The 19,225-nt window shown below is 44.4% G+C and overlaps 1 protein-coding gene across 1 annotated transcript in view; it reads right to left on the reverse strand.

Annotated features, from left to right (window-relative positions):
- Positions 1-19,225, reverse strand: part of Efa6 (Exchange factor for Arf 6) — a 211,216-nt gene that overhangs the window by 62,156 nt on the left and 129,835 nt on the right. The window contains exons 3-5 of the mRNA XM_071586938.1: positions 17,805-17,858; positions 10,246-10,489; positions 5,978-7,909 (exon numbers count right to left, since the gene is read on the reverse strand). Of these exons, the coding sequence (XP_071443039.1) occupies positions 5,978-7,909; positions 10,246-10,489; positions 17,805-17,858 (2,230 nt within the window). The remainder of the gene's footprint in view (positions 1-5,977; positions 7,910-10,245; positions 10,490-17,804; positions 17,859-19,225) is intronic.

Consider the following 19,225-nt stretch of genomic DNA (forward strand, 5'->3'; position numbering starts at 1 on the left):
CAGCCATATTAGAGATTATGGGCATCCTGTAATCCACCAGAGATGAGGAGGAAGCTGTGGGTAAGCTCATTAGCTGCTCGCCATGAAATTGAGTTTTTATTATGGCCAGCTACTGAAACAAATGGAATTGTCAACAGAACAGAGTGCTTTCTGTTTATAACTAGGAAATCCAGCCTCAAGTATTAATCAAGCATGCAGTCAAACAGTGTTGAGTCCATGCAAGGGATTAGGAGTGGTCTTAATGCTTTGAAATTTTTCTCCATAAACGATTCATCCACAGATGATGATGATAAAAGCTTCACACACTATTGATTGATTTGGAAAACAGAAAAGTCCTGGCTGTTCCACCACTCCAAAGTCCAAATTCATGCTTGGTAAAATAATAGAGTGATGATGAACTCAAGAGTTGATTATGTAATGTGCCAAACTATAATGATCAGAATATTTGAATTTTCAAATAACTTGGCCCTTCCTTGCCTTCTAGTGGAATAGGGTATTCAGACAGAGCATCACGTTGTGTGATGCAATGCAAACTCCTGCAAGGTGTCAAAAATGACAAAAAATAATCTTTTCACTTTTCATTAGTGCATTAAGTTTTGCCTTACATATATTTGAATAGCCTTCTTACCACAAAAGCATATCTTATACTTGGATGCCACAAATATTTATAATTTCAAACTTATGATACGTAGTTGGGAATTAAGGAAACATACTTTTTCACGAGTACAGATAATAATGAAGAATGCTGGAAATATTGCTGTAAGCAATTAGGTAATCGCATGGCTGGTATTATTTGTTTCTGAGTCATCAGCCTACAGGTGAGTTTGTGGTTGTGAGGGTATCATATCCAGGCTATGCTAGAGCGATACTGGAAATCATGACTCCTGTGTGAGGGGGTGAGGGGTTTGAGGACCAGTCTGCCCGTCTACACAAATTATTGGAGGGTATCCCATCATAGGTATCCTTTGAGTTTGAATCCATACCTTAAAGTCATCCTGCTCTTTCCAAAAGGCTAACATGTTGCTGGAGTATTAATGAGTGAAAGGGATTGGAATCATTTGAAACTTAAGGCAAGAGGTTGCATGCTGCTCAGATCCCAGTGAAAGGGAGGTAACAATAAGAAGAAGCATTATTCGGATCAAACAAATGAATTTGGTGCATTGAATGTTTTACCTTTTACCATTTCATAATGATTAATACCCAAATTCTTAAAACAGGCATAGCTTCAAATACATTCAATTGCAATAAATATTTAGTGCAATTGAACATATTTGAACAAAGGGGGGGGGGTTTGGGCGGTGAGGCGGGATGATCAACTAGAGGATGCCGAGTGTAGGGATCAAAACTTAATAAAAGTTACCCCCCGAGTCTCAGTGAGATGATATTCTGAGTATTATCACTAGTAACCTACGAAAGTCTTCCTCAAGTTCATTGGGTAGAGCTATTATTATTTCCTTCACTGTAAAATTATTTTGCTTACTTTTATCATGAGCAGTGCAACGCAAGAACTATGCATTCATCCCAATCATTGCAGTATAGCCATAGCAACATTCTGCCAAATTATATTAGCCATTAGCACTTCAAAAATTTCAAGCCTTCAAAAAGAACAGTTAAAATGCTTTTGCATTTACGAGCAGGGCCTTGGGGTTCAAAATGCTGCGATGACCTGAGCCCCTCAAGTATCCAGCAAAAGTTGCTTCCCAGCCCTCACTCATTGCACACTACATGGGCACCATCTTAGACACACCTTAGACTGCATTGCATGCAAATCTGCTCTTTTTTAGTCAATCTATCCTGCTTTTATGATTAAAAATGCATTTCCTGAGGGTTAAGGAGTTGTGGAAACAGATGCATACACGTATATATATATTGATCGTATTATCATACACTTAGCATGTTCTTTTTTTGAGGACACTTCTTTGGACGCACATAACTTTTTCCCGAAAAACAAAAGGTAAATATCACTAAAATGGTTAAAAAGCCTCATCATTACTAAAAGGTGCATATGGAAAAAGAATTGAGATAATTTCCCAGGGTACTTTTTAAAAAGTTTCAAAAGTGATAATTTTTCTTTCAAAATTTACTCTCTCAACAACATACATATACAAAAATTATAATGGTGTATCATTTGTTTGAGGCATTTTTGGATAGAAAGTGGTAAATCACATGCAAAAATCATTTAAAATAAGTGCCTTCTAAAGTAAAAATACCAATGTATCTTTCCACTCCATTTTATTTGGTACCACCAGTTTCGACGCAGCGGCATCACCCTCAAGTCAGTACAACTAGTTTTGATGCCGATGCATTGAAACTAGGTGCGCTGAATAAAATTGAGTGGAAAGAGACATTGGTATTTTTACTTCAGTGATAATGGATTTTCACAAAGTTAAGCCAGGAAACATCGAATATAAAGAAGTGCCCCTCCAGGGTGGTTCGACAACCTACACTGCAATGAACCCCTATCAAAATGCTCCCGAACCATCTAGCCCACCTCCGCATGAACTCACCCAACAATCCCCATCTCTCGTCTTCATCAGTTAGGGTTCAGGAGGAGAACGAGCACATGCAATGCCATAGTGTAGTGATTATTGCAGTCACTCACAGAAAGGAATAGAGCACAACCAAGATGTATTTTTAGGCCCCATGAATTTTAAGATGGCCTATGACAGGGTAGACGACACAACTCATGAATATTTCACAAAAGATAGGAGCAGGCTGGAGGGAGACATGATATATCCAGAACCTGAACGTGTTTCAGACTGCAAATAGAAATTAAGATAGAGAATGTATAGTCGGAATGGGCAGCGCTAGGCAGGGTTGTCCATTATCACCTGGGCTCTACAACGCATATGTGGAAGAGATGATAAATGAGGAATGGGAAGAACTGGAGATGGGAATGAAAGTCAGCGGGGAATTTGTAAAATCAGTCACGTTCACTGATGACCAAGATTTCGTTTTCCTGTCAACCAAAGGATTGAAAATGTACCTGAGCACATTGAAAAATCAGTAAGGTATACGCTGATAATAAATATAAATAAAATAAAGGTTATGAGGATTTAGAGAACCACAAAGGCCAAGTTAAACGTCAAAATAGGGGACAACACTATAGCAGGTGGCATAGTTTAGGTATCTCGATAGTGTTTTGGACCAAAACGGTAAGGAGAAGAATTGCATTAGGCTGAGAAGATTTCACAAGGGGGAGGGAATAGCTGTGAGTAAGGATATTAAGATAAAGCTCGTCAAAACATTGATATATAGAGCGTAGCTATGTATGGCGCAGAAACGTGGTCATTAAAGCAGGAGGATAGAGGTAGATTGGAGGCTTTTGAAATGTGGGTGTGGAGAAGAATTGAGAAGGTGAAATGGACCAAAAGGAAAACAAATGAGGAAATACTAGGTATGGCGGGTGAGAAATCATAATGATGCAGGAAAAATGGATGAAGGGCATTTTGATAGGCAGTGGGATGTTGAGGACTGTGATAGAGGGGAGAATGTTGGGCACAGGAGGAAAGGGCAGGAACAGGATAAGGGTGTTGGACAGGATAAAGGGAGGAAGGAAGTATACAGAGATGAAGAGGGACTTGCTGTAGAGTAGGATGCTAGGTTGTGTTTTCTTAGGAGAGACAAGAGAATTATTTGGTATAGAATGAAATTATTAAAACTGTAGAAGGCATATTTACAAATGATTTTCAAGTTGTAGAGATGGAAAAAACCTAATCTATCATGAATGACAACATGCTAAATAAGGACATTTCTAAAATCAAAGAATTAAACACTAACCATAGCAACCTACCCAAAAGTTGGTTTGACATTGGTGAGGTTAGAGCCTTACAACATGGAATAATTTCAACACAATGAGTGCTATACACATACTGACAAGGTAATACGTGGTTCTGATAATGACTCAGAAAAGGAGAGAGATGTCACTTGTAGCATCAGAAAAGGTTTGATTTCAATTAGCCTCATCTCTAACTACACTTCTCTTTAAGTTTCAGCTATACTTATCAGGTGGTTTCATTTTCATAGTCCATTGAAGTAACACACTTCCCTTTTCTTTTCCTTCCCTCCCCAATCCAGCCTCTCCTTTATTATCCCTCTCCCCTCCCCCCCCGCCCTTCATCCTTTGCTTCGATCTATCCTCTTCTCTTCTCTTTACCAGGATAGGTACGAGGGTCATCCGGAAAGTAGTACCCGTTCGTGCCGCATGAAGTGCTGACGACGCGAGTAGCCGCTGGACGAGGTCAGATAGCTTCAGTGGCTTGTCTGCCTTCTCTGAGCCAAGTTGCGTGACGCTAGCATTGCCTGTGTTGTTTCTGTGATTGTTTACAATGTTTAAAAAAATTGAGAACGCCGCCAGTTGTGAAGTGAGGGCAGTGATTAAATTCCTCAATGCAAGAAACGTTCGCCCATGTGATATTCATCGCCAATTAAAGGAGGTGTATGGAGACAATGTAATGGACGAGTCGTCTGTTCGGCGGTGGTGTCGCAACTTCAACATGGGGAGGGGGAACACACACGACGATGAGCGTTCGGGGAGACCGTCTGTCATTACAGACCAACTGGTGAGCTCAGTTGACGAATTCGTGAGGAACGATCGGCGCGTCACAATTGATGACATCTGTGAGCATTTTCCCAATGTTTCTCGAACAATTGTTCATGAAATTGTTAAACACCATCTGCATTATGCAAACATTTGTGCAAGATGGGTCCCTCGCGTATCTCAATGAGCTGGCGGCGAAGGACTATGCAGCAGGAATACAGAAACTTGTCACACGTTATGACAAATGCCTTAATTTGCTTGGAGATTATGTTGAGAAGTAGTTTAAAGTATCCTCTTTCAAATAAAATTTTTTATGTTTGTTAATATTTACTTTTGTGTCTTTATTTCACGAACGGGTACTACTTTCCGGATGACCCTCGTATATGTTCCAAGATTCTAATTTTATGAAAATGTAATGTTGTAACAAAACCTAGGTCGCAATAAAAATATCCTACATGGAAAAGCAAAGTGTCTCCTTTAAACATGAAGGATTGCCACCATGCTATGCCTGCAACTGTTTTATTATTATTGCAATCCCTTGTTGGCTCTTGTCCCTTCCGTTGCCTATTACTCTCTAACTACCATTCCAGTAATCCCAAATATTACTTCATCTCACTTAACCCAGACCTAAAACATCAATATTTTCTCCTCTTATCTCTAGCTTTACATTCTCTAGTTTTCCTGTCCTTAACATTGCTTTAACATTCCATGTCTCTATTCTAATTTGGTCACCTTCTGTGTTGCTACTGTCACTTTTGCTTTATTTTGTGAGATGACACCCGCGGAAACCTTGCCTCTCCCGCTTCTGGGCACGACACACGATCAATTAGGCTGAGTCCCACGGGCGCCAGGACTCATATTCTATGAACTGTCCATCATTTTGCTCATGGGAATAATAATTGAGGTGGCTTCCCGTTGACTTCCTCAATAGTGTTATTAACGTGACACCATCACTTACTGGCCGCCCCACAGGGGTCAGATGCCACTGCGGCCACCTCACTGAGGAACAGACACTGCGTGTACTACCTTTTGTCTGGCTCCTAACCTTCGACCTCTCTGGCATGGGTGACCCTACCAGGGTCCTATTACTCCCGCCTGCAAAGATCTAGGGGTCATCGGAACACAAAAGCCTTTCCACCATGTCAAGGTAAAGGTGGGCGTGAGGGAAAAGGAGATTATGTTGAAAAATAAAGAAAAGTCTATCCAAAATAATTTCTCTTTCTACTATCTTCCAAGTACTAATTGAATGACCCACAGAGTCAAAGGCAGTTTCCATGTAGTTAGAGGATTCCCAGGTACCTCAAATCATACAGCTTGGGTACAACTCGCAGAGGCATAGCCTAGGATCTAAACTAAAGATATCATGCAGTGACAGGTGTCATGCACTACCTGCCATGCACCTCGCACATTCAAGAGATGGGAAATGGATAAACTTACTTTTTGCTGAGATGCCTGGAAACGTCCGATTTTTTAAAACCATCCAAGGTGTATAACCTCTTGGCTAGCCTGAATGCAGATGGGATATCCACGGCCTTGGGGCTGTAGTGAAAACTGTGGAGGCTGTCCATGTCCGAGTCATCCTCGGAGAGTGGTGGAGAGGGGAGCGGGGGCCTCGCTTCACCTCCCTCGCCCCCAACCCCCAAGAACACACCTCCCGGCACATCGTCCTCCGACTCACGCAACTCCTGATAGCCCAGCATATCATTGCCGGCATCATCCGAACCCCCACTGGGGGACCGCGCCACGCCCCCCCCCTCCACCCCCTCGGGCCCCTTCACCTTTATCACTATGCGGTGCTGCCGCTCACCCTCTGGCCCCTCCTCCCCCAGGCACCCCACGTCCTCCTCCTCGGCGGTCGATGCCGCCCTCTTCTGGTGCCGGTGGTGGTGCCTCCGGTGGCCCTTGTGGTGGTGGTGGTGCCTGTGGTGGTGATGGTGGTGTCTGTGGTGCTGCTCCTTCTGCACCGCTGCCCCATTCGTGGGCACAAGGTGAGTCGCGGCCATCTGCTGTTGCTGCTGTTGCTGCTGCTGCCGCTGCTGGTGTCGCCGCCCTGCCTCCCGGTCGCTCACCAGGATGGTGGAGTCGCTGTCGCTCGGGTCACTCTGCTCCATGAGCAACAGCAGGGGATCGCGCCCACCCACTATATCCAGGGTCTCCGCCTCCTCCCGGAAGTCCGGGCTCGAGATGTTCGACACGGTCGCCTCCGACTGACTCAGGTCCCCATTGGCGAGGCCCCCGGGGACCGCCGATGCCCCGCCAGCAGCGTGGGGCCCGCCGCCGCGATCGGAAGCCCCCTGCCCCGCGACCCCCCGCTTAGAGCTGCTATCGCTGGACATGACGGACGAGGAAACGGAGGTGGGGGAGGCGGGCGAGAAGGAGCGGTGAGGACTCACGCCCTCCTCCGAGGAGGCCGACGACGACGAGGAGCCGGAGGTGCCGGAGGAGGAGCCGGAGGAGGAGCCGGAGGAGGAGCCGGAGGAGGAGGCGGAGGAAGAGGAGGCGGCGGCGGAGGAGGAGGAGCCGTTGTGCTGGGGCGCCGCCGTGGGGTCGTTGTAAGTCCACACGATGCGCTCACTCTTGGGCTCCGTCCTTTCGGGGGGCGGGGGGGATCGGCCGGGGGCGGGGTGGCCGCCGTCCGAGGGGGGGGCTGGTGGCGTGGCGTCTGTCCGCGTGTCCAGCAAGGTGTTAAGCGACGACGTCACGTCCTCGTCGATGTCTATGTCTACGGTGGTGCTGAGCGAGTCCTTCTGCAGCTGCAGGTGGTCCTCGGAGCGGGAGGTGCGGACGAAGGCGAAGGCGGACGCCGCGGCCTGCCCGGCCCCCCCCGCCGCCCCGACGTCCGCGTCACCCCCCCCCTTGCCCCCTCCCTTGCCCCCGCCAACCCCCTTGCCGCCGCCGCCCCCGGCCCCCTTCTCCCCCCCCCGCCGCCGCCCCCCGCCCTTCTTCCGCCTCTTGCTCTTCAGGCCCAGCTCGGACTCAGCGGGCGAGGTGGGCACGGAGGAGGAGGGCGCGCGGCCCACCGCCGCCGGGGGGCCGCAACCGCCCTGCGACGGCGGCGGGGACGAGGACGCGTGGTAGCGCAGCAGGCTGTCCACCTTCTTCTCGCGACAGGGCAGCACGCCGGCACCGTGCTGTGTGCGAGATAGGTTGAGGATGAGGTCACCGGTCATCATGTAGGCCTCGAAGCGCGGCGGGGCGGGCCGCGGGAACTTGACCCCTCCGCCCGAGGTCATGGGCTCCCACTGCATGCGGTCCGCCTCGGCGAATGCGTCTCCCCCCGCCCCGCCTCCCCCATCCTCGCCCGCCTCCTCGCCCCCCTCCTCGCCCCTCGCCGCCCCCTCCGCGTTTCCGTTCGCCTGCTGCGCCTCCCTGCCGGACAAGAGAGAGAAGCACGTCGACGGGCGATGCACGGGTGTGCGGCTGGAATGAATGAGGGGCCTCCTCCTTCGACCACACTGCGCCCCTCGCACCATCAGTGGCGGGCTCGCAGGATGCCCTCCAATCGCCCTTTTTGCCGCTCTATCGAAGACACCCGAACGCCTCAGATGCGACCATGGGGCAGATACAACTTTCATTATTTAGAACCTGGGTTTCGATAACATTACAGCTTTCAGTCAGCACCACTGGTAAAAACTGAGGGCTTTTGTCGCTTGATGGATAATAAGAATGATAAAATAATAAACCAGAACGGTAACGCTATTTTTTCACCTTATTCTGGTAACAATTTTCAAAAATTTATACCTCACACCCATTATGACTATGAGAGTTCTATGTGGGCTAATTGTTTTTGTTTTTGAACGTAGAATCACGTGACACAAAGTTTTTTCAAAGTTTATCTGATGAGAGAAAAATGCTTTCGTTTGGCGCGACATTTCGAGCGCTCTGGGGTGTTTTTCACCCCCATTACCGTTCTAGGGATAAGAATAAAAAAATTACAAATAAATAATTTAATAGTTACATTTAAAAAAAAATAGGGTTAAGCGTTAAAAGATAAATTCAGACGGGGGAGAAGTGTAAGGATTATATTAACGAAAAAACCCACTGCAGGAAAACACCGACACATACCCCCCCCCACACACACACAGTGGAACCTCGCACAACGAGCACACTTCATCTCCAGCAAACCGAAACAGTCGTTCAGCGAAACAACTTTTCACATATAAATTAATGCACAATACGTTCACAGAATTTAGTATAAAACAGAATTTAATCTTTCATCAGACAGATGGATTACTTATTATTTAAATATGCTCCTTAACAGGCACCTAAGAAGGAATCAAAATACCTTCGAATGATTTCAGAATAACCTTAACCAGGATTCGAGCCCGGGCCCTCAAGGTGGAAGGGGATCGAGATGGTGCGGGGGCTAACGTACTGGCTTCCCACCCTGAGGGCGCGGGTTCAAATCCCGGCGGTGTTGAATATTTTTCAGAGGTATCTCCATCCCTACTTGAGGTGCCTTGTGGAGGGCACTTTGAGTGAGTACGCCGTCCGTCGGATGGGACGTTAAGCTGCGGACCCCTTGGCGCCTTTCGTAAAGAGTAGGCTAATGCCGACGCCGGGTTTCTCTCCACCCTTCATCCTTTCCTATCCATCCCCAGTGGCGCAAATGACCTCAGCTGTCGGTCGCCTCCCCTCAAAACAACTACTACTACTCAAGGTGGAAGTCAGCCACTGCATCTTTCCGATTCCTTCATTTGTAAATATTTTCACCAAACAATGCGCACATGAAACAATAACATACAGAACTGGTTTAATATCCATTTTGCATAGACTCTGGAAACTAGTAAATAACACTTGGAAAATATAATTTTGAAGCATTCCATGACATTTCAGAAGTTCAAATTAAATCAGGAATAATGAAATCTCAAAATATACGAACCTCATCAAAACCTTTCTTTAGATATTTGAAAAAAATACGAGAGACAAAAGGTTTGAGACAAGAATGAGATAGATAGGTGCAATGCATGGTGTCTGCACCCGCTAGTAAAAAGAATAAAACGAAATTATTAAAAAAAATGCAATAACAGGAATATGAATCCAGTGCGGGGATCGGGATGGAGCGGTGGCTAACGTACTGGCTTCCCACCCAGAGGGCCCGGGTTAGAATCCTGGAGACAACAAATATTTTTCAGCGGTATCCCGATCCCTACTTGAGGTGCTTTGTGGAGAGCACTTTGAGTGAATACGACGTCCGTCGGATGGGACGTTAAACTCTGTGCCCCCTTGGCGCCTTTCGTTATTGGAGTGGGCTGATGCCGAGGGCCGGGTTTCTCTCTCCACCCTACTCCCTTCCCGGTCATCCCCGATGGCGCAAATGTACTCAGCCCTCGGTCGCCTCCTCTAACACCACTACTACAGTGTATCCCGACCTCGCCGCAGCCGTGAGGTGGCGTGAATGGACGATACGGAGCGACGCTCGACACGGCGAGGTGTGACCCTATCGACGAACGATCACGACTCCGCGAAGCACGAGTGGCAGAGACACGCCCTCCCGTTCCAACGCACGCATCGCCCAGGGCATATTCCAGAAGGCCACAAAAAACACAACTTCACGCCTTACAAACTGCAAGGCTTTTCCACACTTCTCTTGGAGGGTCACCGCAAGGCGTGCGTGGCGTTTCCACGATCGGCGACCCTCTTCCCACTTAGGCAAGTACTTAGTCCGGGCGCCCACACCCATTCCGGCGGGGAGAAAAACTCACCGGGGGTTGCATTCGGCGGCGGGGTCTGCCGTCGGCGGCGGCGGGGAGTTGCTGCTCCGCCTCCGTTTCTTCTCCTTGTCGGCCAGGGGGGGCGGGGGGGGCGCGGAGGCGTCCGGCGACTGGTTGGGCGGCGCGGTTCTCGCCTTGGGCGCCTCCTCCCGCGCCGCAGGCTTCACATTGAAGGCGTTCGCCGCATCGCCGCCCACCGACAAGTACTGCAGCACGCGCGCCTTGATCTTTGGGTCTAAATGTGGAGGAAGAGTGGTAAAGAGCGGGGGGGGGGGGGTTGAAGGGGCGCCGCGTTTCCCCAGCGATATCGTGGCAGACTCACTGGTTTCATGAGGCTGCGTCACACTGAATTATGGGCAGAATTTCATACCCACTCCATTATAATAATCTGGCAATTTACGATAACGTACACCTTTTGACAGTACATACTACCTTGATCAAAAAGTTCCCGCAATAACCACCGTGTGGCGCTCCCATCGTTCCGATTTGAGTTCTGTTTTTTTTGTTAAATTGGTACATCTGTTGTTGATATTCCCTTTAAATCTTAGTGTCATAACTTGACATTTGCAAAAGTTACGTAGCCAAGAGTACATCTATCTCTGTGTGTGTTGGCGATTTTTTACAATTGCAGAAATGGATTTAAATTTGCAACAACGAACTTGTATTAAATTTTGCGTAAAAAACGGATTTAGTGGCGCACGGACGTTGGAAATGTTGGAAAAGTGTTTCGGCAACGATTCTCTAAAAAAAACGGTCGTTTACCAGTGGCACGAGCGGTTCAGAAGTGGTCGTGAGTCAATCGAAGATGATGAACGCAGTGGCAGACCATCGACATCGAAAGTCGGTGAAAAAATTGATAAAGTAAAAGAAATGTTGGTCAATAACCGCAAATTAACCATCAGAGAAATAGCGGAGGACTTGAACATTGCCTATGGATCCACCCAAGACATTGTGGTTAATGATTTGGGTTTCCGTCGTGTAGCAGCAAAGTTGGTTCCAAAAGACCTCAATTTCATGCAAAAAAGAGACCGTGTTGACGTCGCAAAAGACATGATTTGCGAGGCTGAATCCGATCCCACATTCATCAAAAGGATCATTACTGGAGACGAGACGTGGGTTTATGAGTACGACACGCAATCCAGACATCAGGCAAGTGAATGGCGTTCACCAAATGAGCCGAGACCAAAAAAACCACGTCGTTTTCAGTCAAAAAAGAAGGCAATGCTGACGGTTTTCATGGATTACAACGGTGTAGTGCATCATGAATTTTTGCCAGAAGGCCAGACAGTAAACAAAGAGTATTATTTGGGCGTTATGAGACGTTTGCGTGAAGCAATTCGCCGAAAGAGACCAGAAATGTGGGCAGAAAACTCGTGGATTTTGCACCATGATAACGCACCGTCGCACAGTGCTATCATTATTCGTAATTTTTTGTCGAAAAATGCAACAAATACCATCCAACAGCCACCGAATTCACCTGATTTGGCTCCCTGTGACTTCTTTCTGTTCAATCGAGTTAAAAAACCATTACGGGGAACGCGTTTTAGCAGCCGAGAGGAAGTAATGGAAAAATCGCAGGAAGCACTGATGGACATACCGAAAACCGACCGTAACTTTTGCAAATGTCAAGTTATGACACTAAGATTTAAAGGGAATATCAACAACAGATGTACCAATTTAACAAAAAAAACAGAACTCAAATCGGAACGATGGGAGCGCCACACGGTGGTTATTCCGGGAACTTTTTGATCAAGGTAGTATGTTTTGAAGATATGTTGTACCGTTGCTTAGGACCATTACAACGAGGAAAAAATGTACTCAACATCATCCCAAGGATTCACTCCCCTAGACGTGCCGTGAGGATGAAAACCAACGAATAAGTCGAATGTTAGGAACCAAGTGCCTTTTCGGCGAAAAAATAAAAGTAAAAAAGAGAGTTTCGGAGAGGTCGACTCATTGCAGCGGGTTTCCAAGCGACAACCTCGGACTGCGGGTCCTAGAGTGGACGGCGGCTATAATTGCAGTTTATGTAAATTCCTGAATGCTTTAAATTGATCGTAGGAACTGACACGGTTTTGCACGATTTGCGCACCAGACGTGCATTGTTTACAAAGCATTATTCTGTATTAAAAATGTGTTGGGTATCCATGTAAATTCATGTCGGGCATCATGTCGATGGCCATCGGCATAATGGCCATCGAAATGATGGGCATCGACGCGGAGGAAACCTGCGTGTTTCAATCCTAAAAAGAATTGGGAAGAATTTAGACGTAACACGGAAGTGCCGAATAGTACATTACACAGTAACAAACAAAAAAACACAAAAAAGGAACGCTCACACGTTATTTCTTGATATTTTCGACGGAATTCTGCTCCGTCTTCATCGGAAGATATAGAAGTAATGACTGCTGGAATGGTAGAGGTGAGGGGTGCGATAAAAAGGGAAGGGGAAAACGGGAGGCGGAGGAGGGGTGAGAGGAATGGTTGGGGAGAGGAAAAGGAGAGGAGAGGCTAGAGGGGAGAGGAGAGGCTAGAGGGGAGCGGAGATAGGGAAGGAGGGAGAGGAAGGAGGTGGAATTGACACAAAATCGGAAAAGAAAACAATCTGCTCACCGCAACTATTGCAACATCCGAGACCCAGGTTTCAACTTACAAAGTCTTGATCAAGAATCCGCAAGTCGAAACAATATATCCTCAAATAACAAGACATCCTCAAATCCACCTGGCCGCTCTCAAAATCCCCTCACACCCCCACCATTCCTCTGAGCTATGGTTCCTCTCCCTCCACTCACACAAAATATATTTCCCTACCCTTAAAGCTATCTAAAATTACACCATTTTACAAACACAACAGCAGATCTGATAACTTTAGAAACTACAGGCCTAGAGCCATAAACATTTTTTCAAACATTTATGATTAGGTAATGCAAATCAAAATAATGCCTTATCTTGAGAAGCTCAATATGTTATCTTGTAACCAATATGGGTCGATGAAAGGGAAGTCCACATTTTCTGGAATGTATGAAGCACTAGACATAATTCTAAATTATCTGGCTAACAAACAGGATACACAGTCTCTTCTTTGACTTGCCATAAGCATTTGATAAACTTAATTATAAAGGAATGAAATGAAATAATTGACTTTGTAAATCCACACACTTTTGCGTATGTGTGGAATTACTAAGTCAATTATTTCATTTCATTTCAATATGTTCTGCAAATTCCATAAAGTTACGCCTGAGACAACGACTTAATCATGCCTGGATTCCCGCAACATTGGGACAAATTGGAATCAAAGTAGTCCCACAAGAATGGGTCAAATATTATCAAACAGAGAGTTTTCAAGCAGTCATTTAGTGCGGATGGGAATAAATACACCTCCGGCATCCATGGTACCTGTCTCGGCATTCCTCAGGCGTCCATATTTGGAGAAATTCTTTCTTTGATAAACAACAATGACCTGTAATTACCTACAAGTATGACCACTATCCCTGAAGTGAAACCAGTTCTATACGTAGATGATGAAAGCATCCTTAAATGCATCTTCTCATTCATCAGGCAACCTAGATCTACAGTCAAGAATGGTATCAGATCCCATGAATAGATGGCACAGCGATAATCTCATTCACCCCAATATGGAATTAAGTCAATGAAAGCTTTCCCCACAAAAAGGTTGATAACAATTCATTAGTGAATGCAAATGATAAATCCATAGAGCAAACCTCGGCAATAAAATTCACAGGTTTCACATTAAGCTCAAATATCTCTCGGAAAGAATATATTACTTCTATTTGTAACAAATTGAGCTCCATATGTTATCTTCTACAACAACTAAAACACACAACCACTCAAACAGTGCTATTATATATTTATCATGGTTAATTATATTCGTATAATATTCCCATTTATACCTATTACAGAAAGTGTTTAATTAGGGTGCATCTATGTATACACGCACGGGTACGTCGTATACTAAGCTTAACAACCAACGCCAAATAAAACATGACCTACCTCACGTAAAACAGCGAGGCGCATGGTTATGACGCAAGAGGTACTAACTACATTCACAACTAATGGGAATTCCAGCCTTCCCATCCATCCCTAATAATGGCCTTAGATGTCGGTCGCCACCCCTAACACTACTACTAACTATCCTTGATTAATTTTCTTTGAAAGCCTCAAGTCCAGACGCAAGCAAGTCCCCCTCGATCGAGTGCACATATGCGCACAATTATTACTATAAAATATTATTATTATAAAATGTTCCTGCAAATCGGTGACAAAAATAAGGAGAATTAAAGGGGATATCCCATTAACCTTTGCCTCGTGAAAATGCACTGGCCTTGATTTTAATCTTTGGGTTCAACCACCAAGAAAATTCCGCACCCATTGTTATACTCGTCCATGGAGTTGTAACGAGTATCCTCAATATTTTGGTGATTACTCACTTAAAACTTGGAAATTGATTCTGTAGCACGCAATTCAGGCAATTGTAGTCCTCTTCTTTAAACAAGTAAATTTTCCTGTCAGGCTTCTTATTTCGGACCCCATGTACCGAAAACTTAGCATTTACTGCTCGGTGGTCACCAAGTCCTTTCATAGTTCCTATAGTTAAGACATTTTCGGGGATATTCGTTGCTAACAAATCAAGAATATTATCGCCCCAAGTTGGTGAAGTGAAAATTATTATTATTATTTATTATTTTACAGTTACGTTGCAAATAGGAGACTTTCCTGGTGGCAACGGTCAAGTTTGGTCACTTCCAACGAAAATTACATATTCCAAAGAAACTGCGGGAGATGCCGCAACAGTAACTTTTAACGGAGTCATCCGCTTATGTGAAATTGTGCTACTCTGAAATTGTTGCATTGAAATGCACATTAGCGGATGACTCCGTTAAAATTTACTGTTGCGGCATCTCCCGCAGTTTCTTTGGAATTTGTCAAAGGATAAACACCATAAGTGTTTAAAGTTGGCTTTAACCTCGTGGACTGTGGCGCCTCGCGCACGACTACGAATGCCTGTGACATTGTATGCACATATGGCATTTCGTCACAACATCTAGTTCCTTTAAAAGCCCCAAAATTTCAGAGTTTAAGAGGATGCCTCGGTAGCTTAAGTGGCTAAAGCACTCGACCGGATATTGAGGGATCTGGGTTCGAATCCCAGTCAAGGCGAATGACTTTTACACTCTGAAATTGTTGCATTGAAAATTACATACATACACGCACTATAAAACAGATAAAAGACAATATATTTTTACATACAATGACACTTCCACATCAAATACAAAACAAACTTCCACATCACATACAAAACAAACTATCACATACAGACAAAATTTTAATAACTACAATGAAGTTTATTACCCAGTGGCTGCTTTACATTTATACTTAAAACTTCTAAAATTGGATGGAAAGGGCTCAAACAAACCTCCAGGCAGCTGGTTCCAATCAATTATGGTTCTATTTAAAAAAAGAGTATTTTTCTCATTTGTTTTTTGCGTTCTTATTTTTATTTTGAAACTATGGTCGTTTTTTCCCTTAAAGTTAGGCTTTGCTATCCCTTGCCATAAATCTTCCCACGCTTCATCCTTTTTAACTATTCTATACATCGCGCCTAACCTACTCCTTTTTCTTCTATTTTTCAAACTCTACCATTATGAAAAGTTGATTCAATGAGTTCAACGCAAAGGATTCAAATGGCGATTCGCAGATATCTTTGTATTTACCGCCCGTTTTTAACTTTATGTGCTCCAATGCAACAATTTCAGAGTGTAAAAATCATTCGCCTTGAGTGGGATCCAAGTCAAGGCGAATGATTTTCACACTCTGAAACTGTTGCATTGAAATACACATTAGCGGATGACTCCGTTAAAATTTACTGTTGCGGCATCTCCCGCAGTTTCTTTGGAAATTTATAGGCTCCAGTCAATAGATGGGATATTGAAATCTCCACCGATTCTAACGTCGCGATCAGTGTGTTTGAATAACAAACCTTTGATTTGCTGATCTATTTCAAGTATTGAATTGTCTCTGTCCACGGGCGGTCTGTAAAACACGCATACATAAATTCATTAGGATTGAAATCACTTATGATTACAAGATATCTCGGGTGAATGCCAAGTATGAATTTCAGAAAGCTTTCGGTTGATTCAAAAGGATAAGTTCAGCGGAAAATTTGAAAGTATTTTGGTCATACGTCACAGAAATCCAGGGTCAACCGATGCCCCAAATTGAAATCTCATACAATGGTATAGAACGTTTACTAAAAACATTAACATTTGTTAAACGTTGTTATGATAAACTGAGTAGCGTATCCAAAATATTACAGCAGCTAAGGTGGGAATTACTCGCGGAGCAAAGATTAAATTACTTGAATCTCTTGCATTAATTGGATGGAAGTCTCTTCAGCAGTGATGTTGATAATGTACTATTACCCCGATCTTACTACGGTAGGAGAAATCATGCTAATAATATTAGAGAGATTAAGTGTGGAACAGATGGGTGCAAGTTGTCATTTTCCCACGAACAATAAGGGATCAGGATAGCATTTTCCGACCGTGATAGGGATAAAAATATTCGTTTAAAATTAGTCTGGTGCGTATTCACCCCTCGCCGCACACTATATCGGTGGCTTGCAGGGTACACAAATAAATAAAGGTAAGAAGCAATGCCATCCATTTCACTTTGTGAGAATTCTCTATCGCGATGAATGAAGAAAGTTTCAACATTCATTATTCCCATTACCACGGCCTATGTTTCGACATAGGCCGTGTTAAGTCATACGTGATGATGACGACTCTCTTCTATGCCAAATCACTCTTTCTTCCCACACACGGCACTCGAGCCCACAGCATTACTACAAATTCCATCCTATTGCATAAAAAATGGATCAACATTTTGGGACGTTCCCTGCTCCTCTGCAACTCCTAAGAAAGCGTGTTCTACTGCATTACATTATACATGTACACTTATGGAATACGAATAGTATCCACCAAAGTTAGCCTTCGTCTCACCTTCATGATAGTTCACAACATCATGAAATCTTGTAGCCAACAAATTGTCGATTGATGCGCACCAACCTTCGACTTGAACAACAATCCTATGCCCGACTCAACGCTTTATTTATCTCCCGACATGGCGTTTTCTTTGTGAGCCGCGCGGAATCCAAGGGCAAAACACGACGATTTTCTCATCATGCCAATATGCTTCAAAAGCCATTTTCAGGAGAAAGCAAAAAAAGGACTGCCAAATAACTCAAATATAACAACTAAGACGATGCAAACCGAGCAGATGACTATTCCAGGCGGTAGGCATCGCCTGCTACTTCAACGCCCCCCACGGAGAATCCAAGAGGCACGACATTTGGCGTCAGAGTGCAGGCGGGACCCCTCTCCGAGCCCTCCCCGTCTCTGCTCACACGCACGCACGCACACACACACTGACTGGCCTTGGCAATCGCAAGGCCAGAGCCGCCGAACAAGCAGCAATGGGAGCGCACAGCATGCGCCGTTAGAAAACAAAATAATAATCATTGCAAATCTTACCTCGTTTTAATTTTAGCGTTACTGTGTCGCCGGATAACCTAAGACACTTGAGGACTGAAATGAAATGAAAGGGTCGCTATTAGTGAATGGATATAATAAAATTACAATGCCTTAATCCAAATTTTATAAGTTTGTTCACAATTAACCACTAACTCTATTGCATGCATGAAAGTTACTCGAAATAACACTCTTCACTCCGAAACGATTCCCGGAGAATTCACGCAATATTTCCGCATTTCAGTTTGCATACATGACCCAGGTTCGTCGTGTCACGTCATTGTGTCAAAAGACGTTGCACGCCCAAACCTACGTCGCAGGTAAAATCAATGTTGAAATATCCAAGCGTTTAAATTCACCTTTAAATTCGCATCTTTTAAGCAATAATTACATCTAAACCATCTCAATGAGAGTTACTTATCCAAAATTCACATGGACCATCAGGTTTTGAGATTCCTAAAATATCGTTTTTAAAGAATCAAGGCTCTGATTACGTTAGAGCAGTCAGTAACTGCATTTACAATAAAATTATGTCAAACAGTTTTCACACCGATAGGCTGCCCATTTTTGTTCTACAAATAAAAATTTTGCTTCAGCCAAGGCGTAGGCTAACGAATGATTTCCAAACTGTCATACAACACAATATTTAAACTAAAGAATGACAAAAGCGTGAAATCCTCCAGAAAAGTGGAAGAACACATACGTGATTCAATATTGACCACAGCGAGTACTGACAGGGAACTTACTTTTGAGGTTGATGTTTAACTCCATATATGAGGGCTAAGGCGTTATGTTTAGCTTACACTAGCAGGAATAATGAAAATTATACTACATTCAGTGATTGTTGTAATGGAAGCTTCTCTTCACATTGTTAATTATACAACTGTTGCTAGCCGGTGCGAGTTCAAAGCGGAAAATTTTATAAATATTACGGAATATGAAGACCACGATTAATTTGTATGCATGCGACATATAACTCCCAACGTTTAAAAAAAAGAACTTCGTCACCAACTCGACGGAATCACAACAATGCACACGTGATTCTTTTCCTTTTTGGGTTTGCCGCTTGTGAGAGAGAGTGCGCCGCCGGATTCTACATGGTCATCGTACGCCGCCTACCACTTGGCCATCGACTGATGGGGGAGATGTGAATTAATTCGGCGCCAGAAAGAATATTCAAGTTGAGGCACTTAACAGAGGAGAGACCACCAGTGGAAAGATACATTGTATTCTTCATTTAATTAACTCGAAACATATTTCTGTAATTAGTTGGTAGGGGAGAGCATAGGATGAAATCGTTTATTTCGCCTGCAAATGTTAATAACATGTGCAGAGTATTTATGGTAAAACCGTAAAATGCGCCAAGGGCAGAAGAAAAGCGTTAACGGTGTCATTGAGGAAGAAAAAGACTTCAGTAGAGAGCA

This window comes from Hetaerina americana, unplaced genomic scaffold (genome assembly GCF_022747635.1).
Source record: "Hetaerina americana unplaced genomic scaffold, ioHetAmer1.1.p SCAF_28, whole genome shotgun sequence".
Lineage (NCBI taxonomy): Eukaryota > Metazoa > Arthropoda > Insecta > Odonata > Calopterygidae > Hetaerina > Hetaerina americana.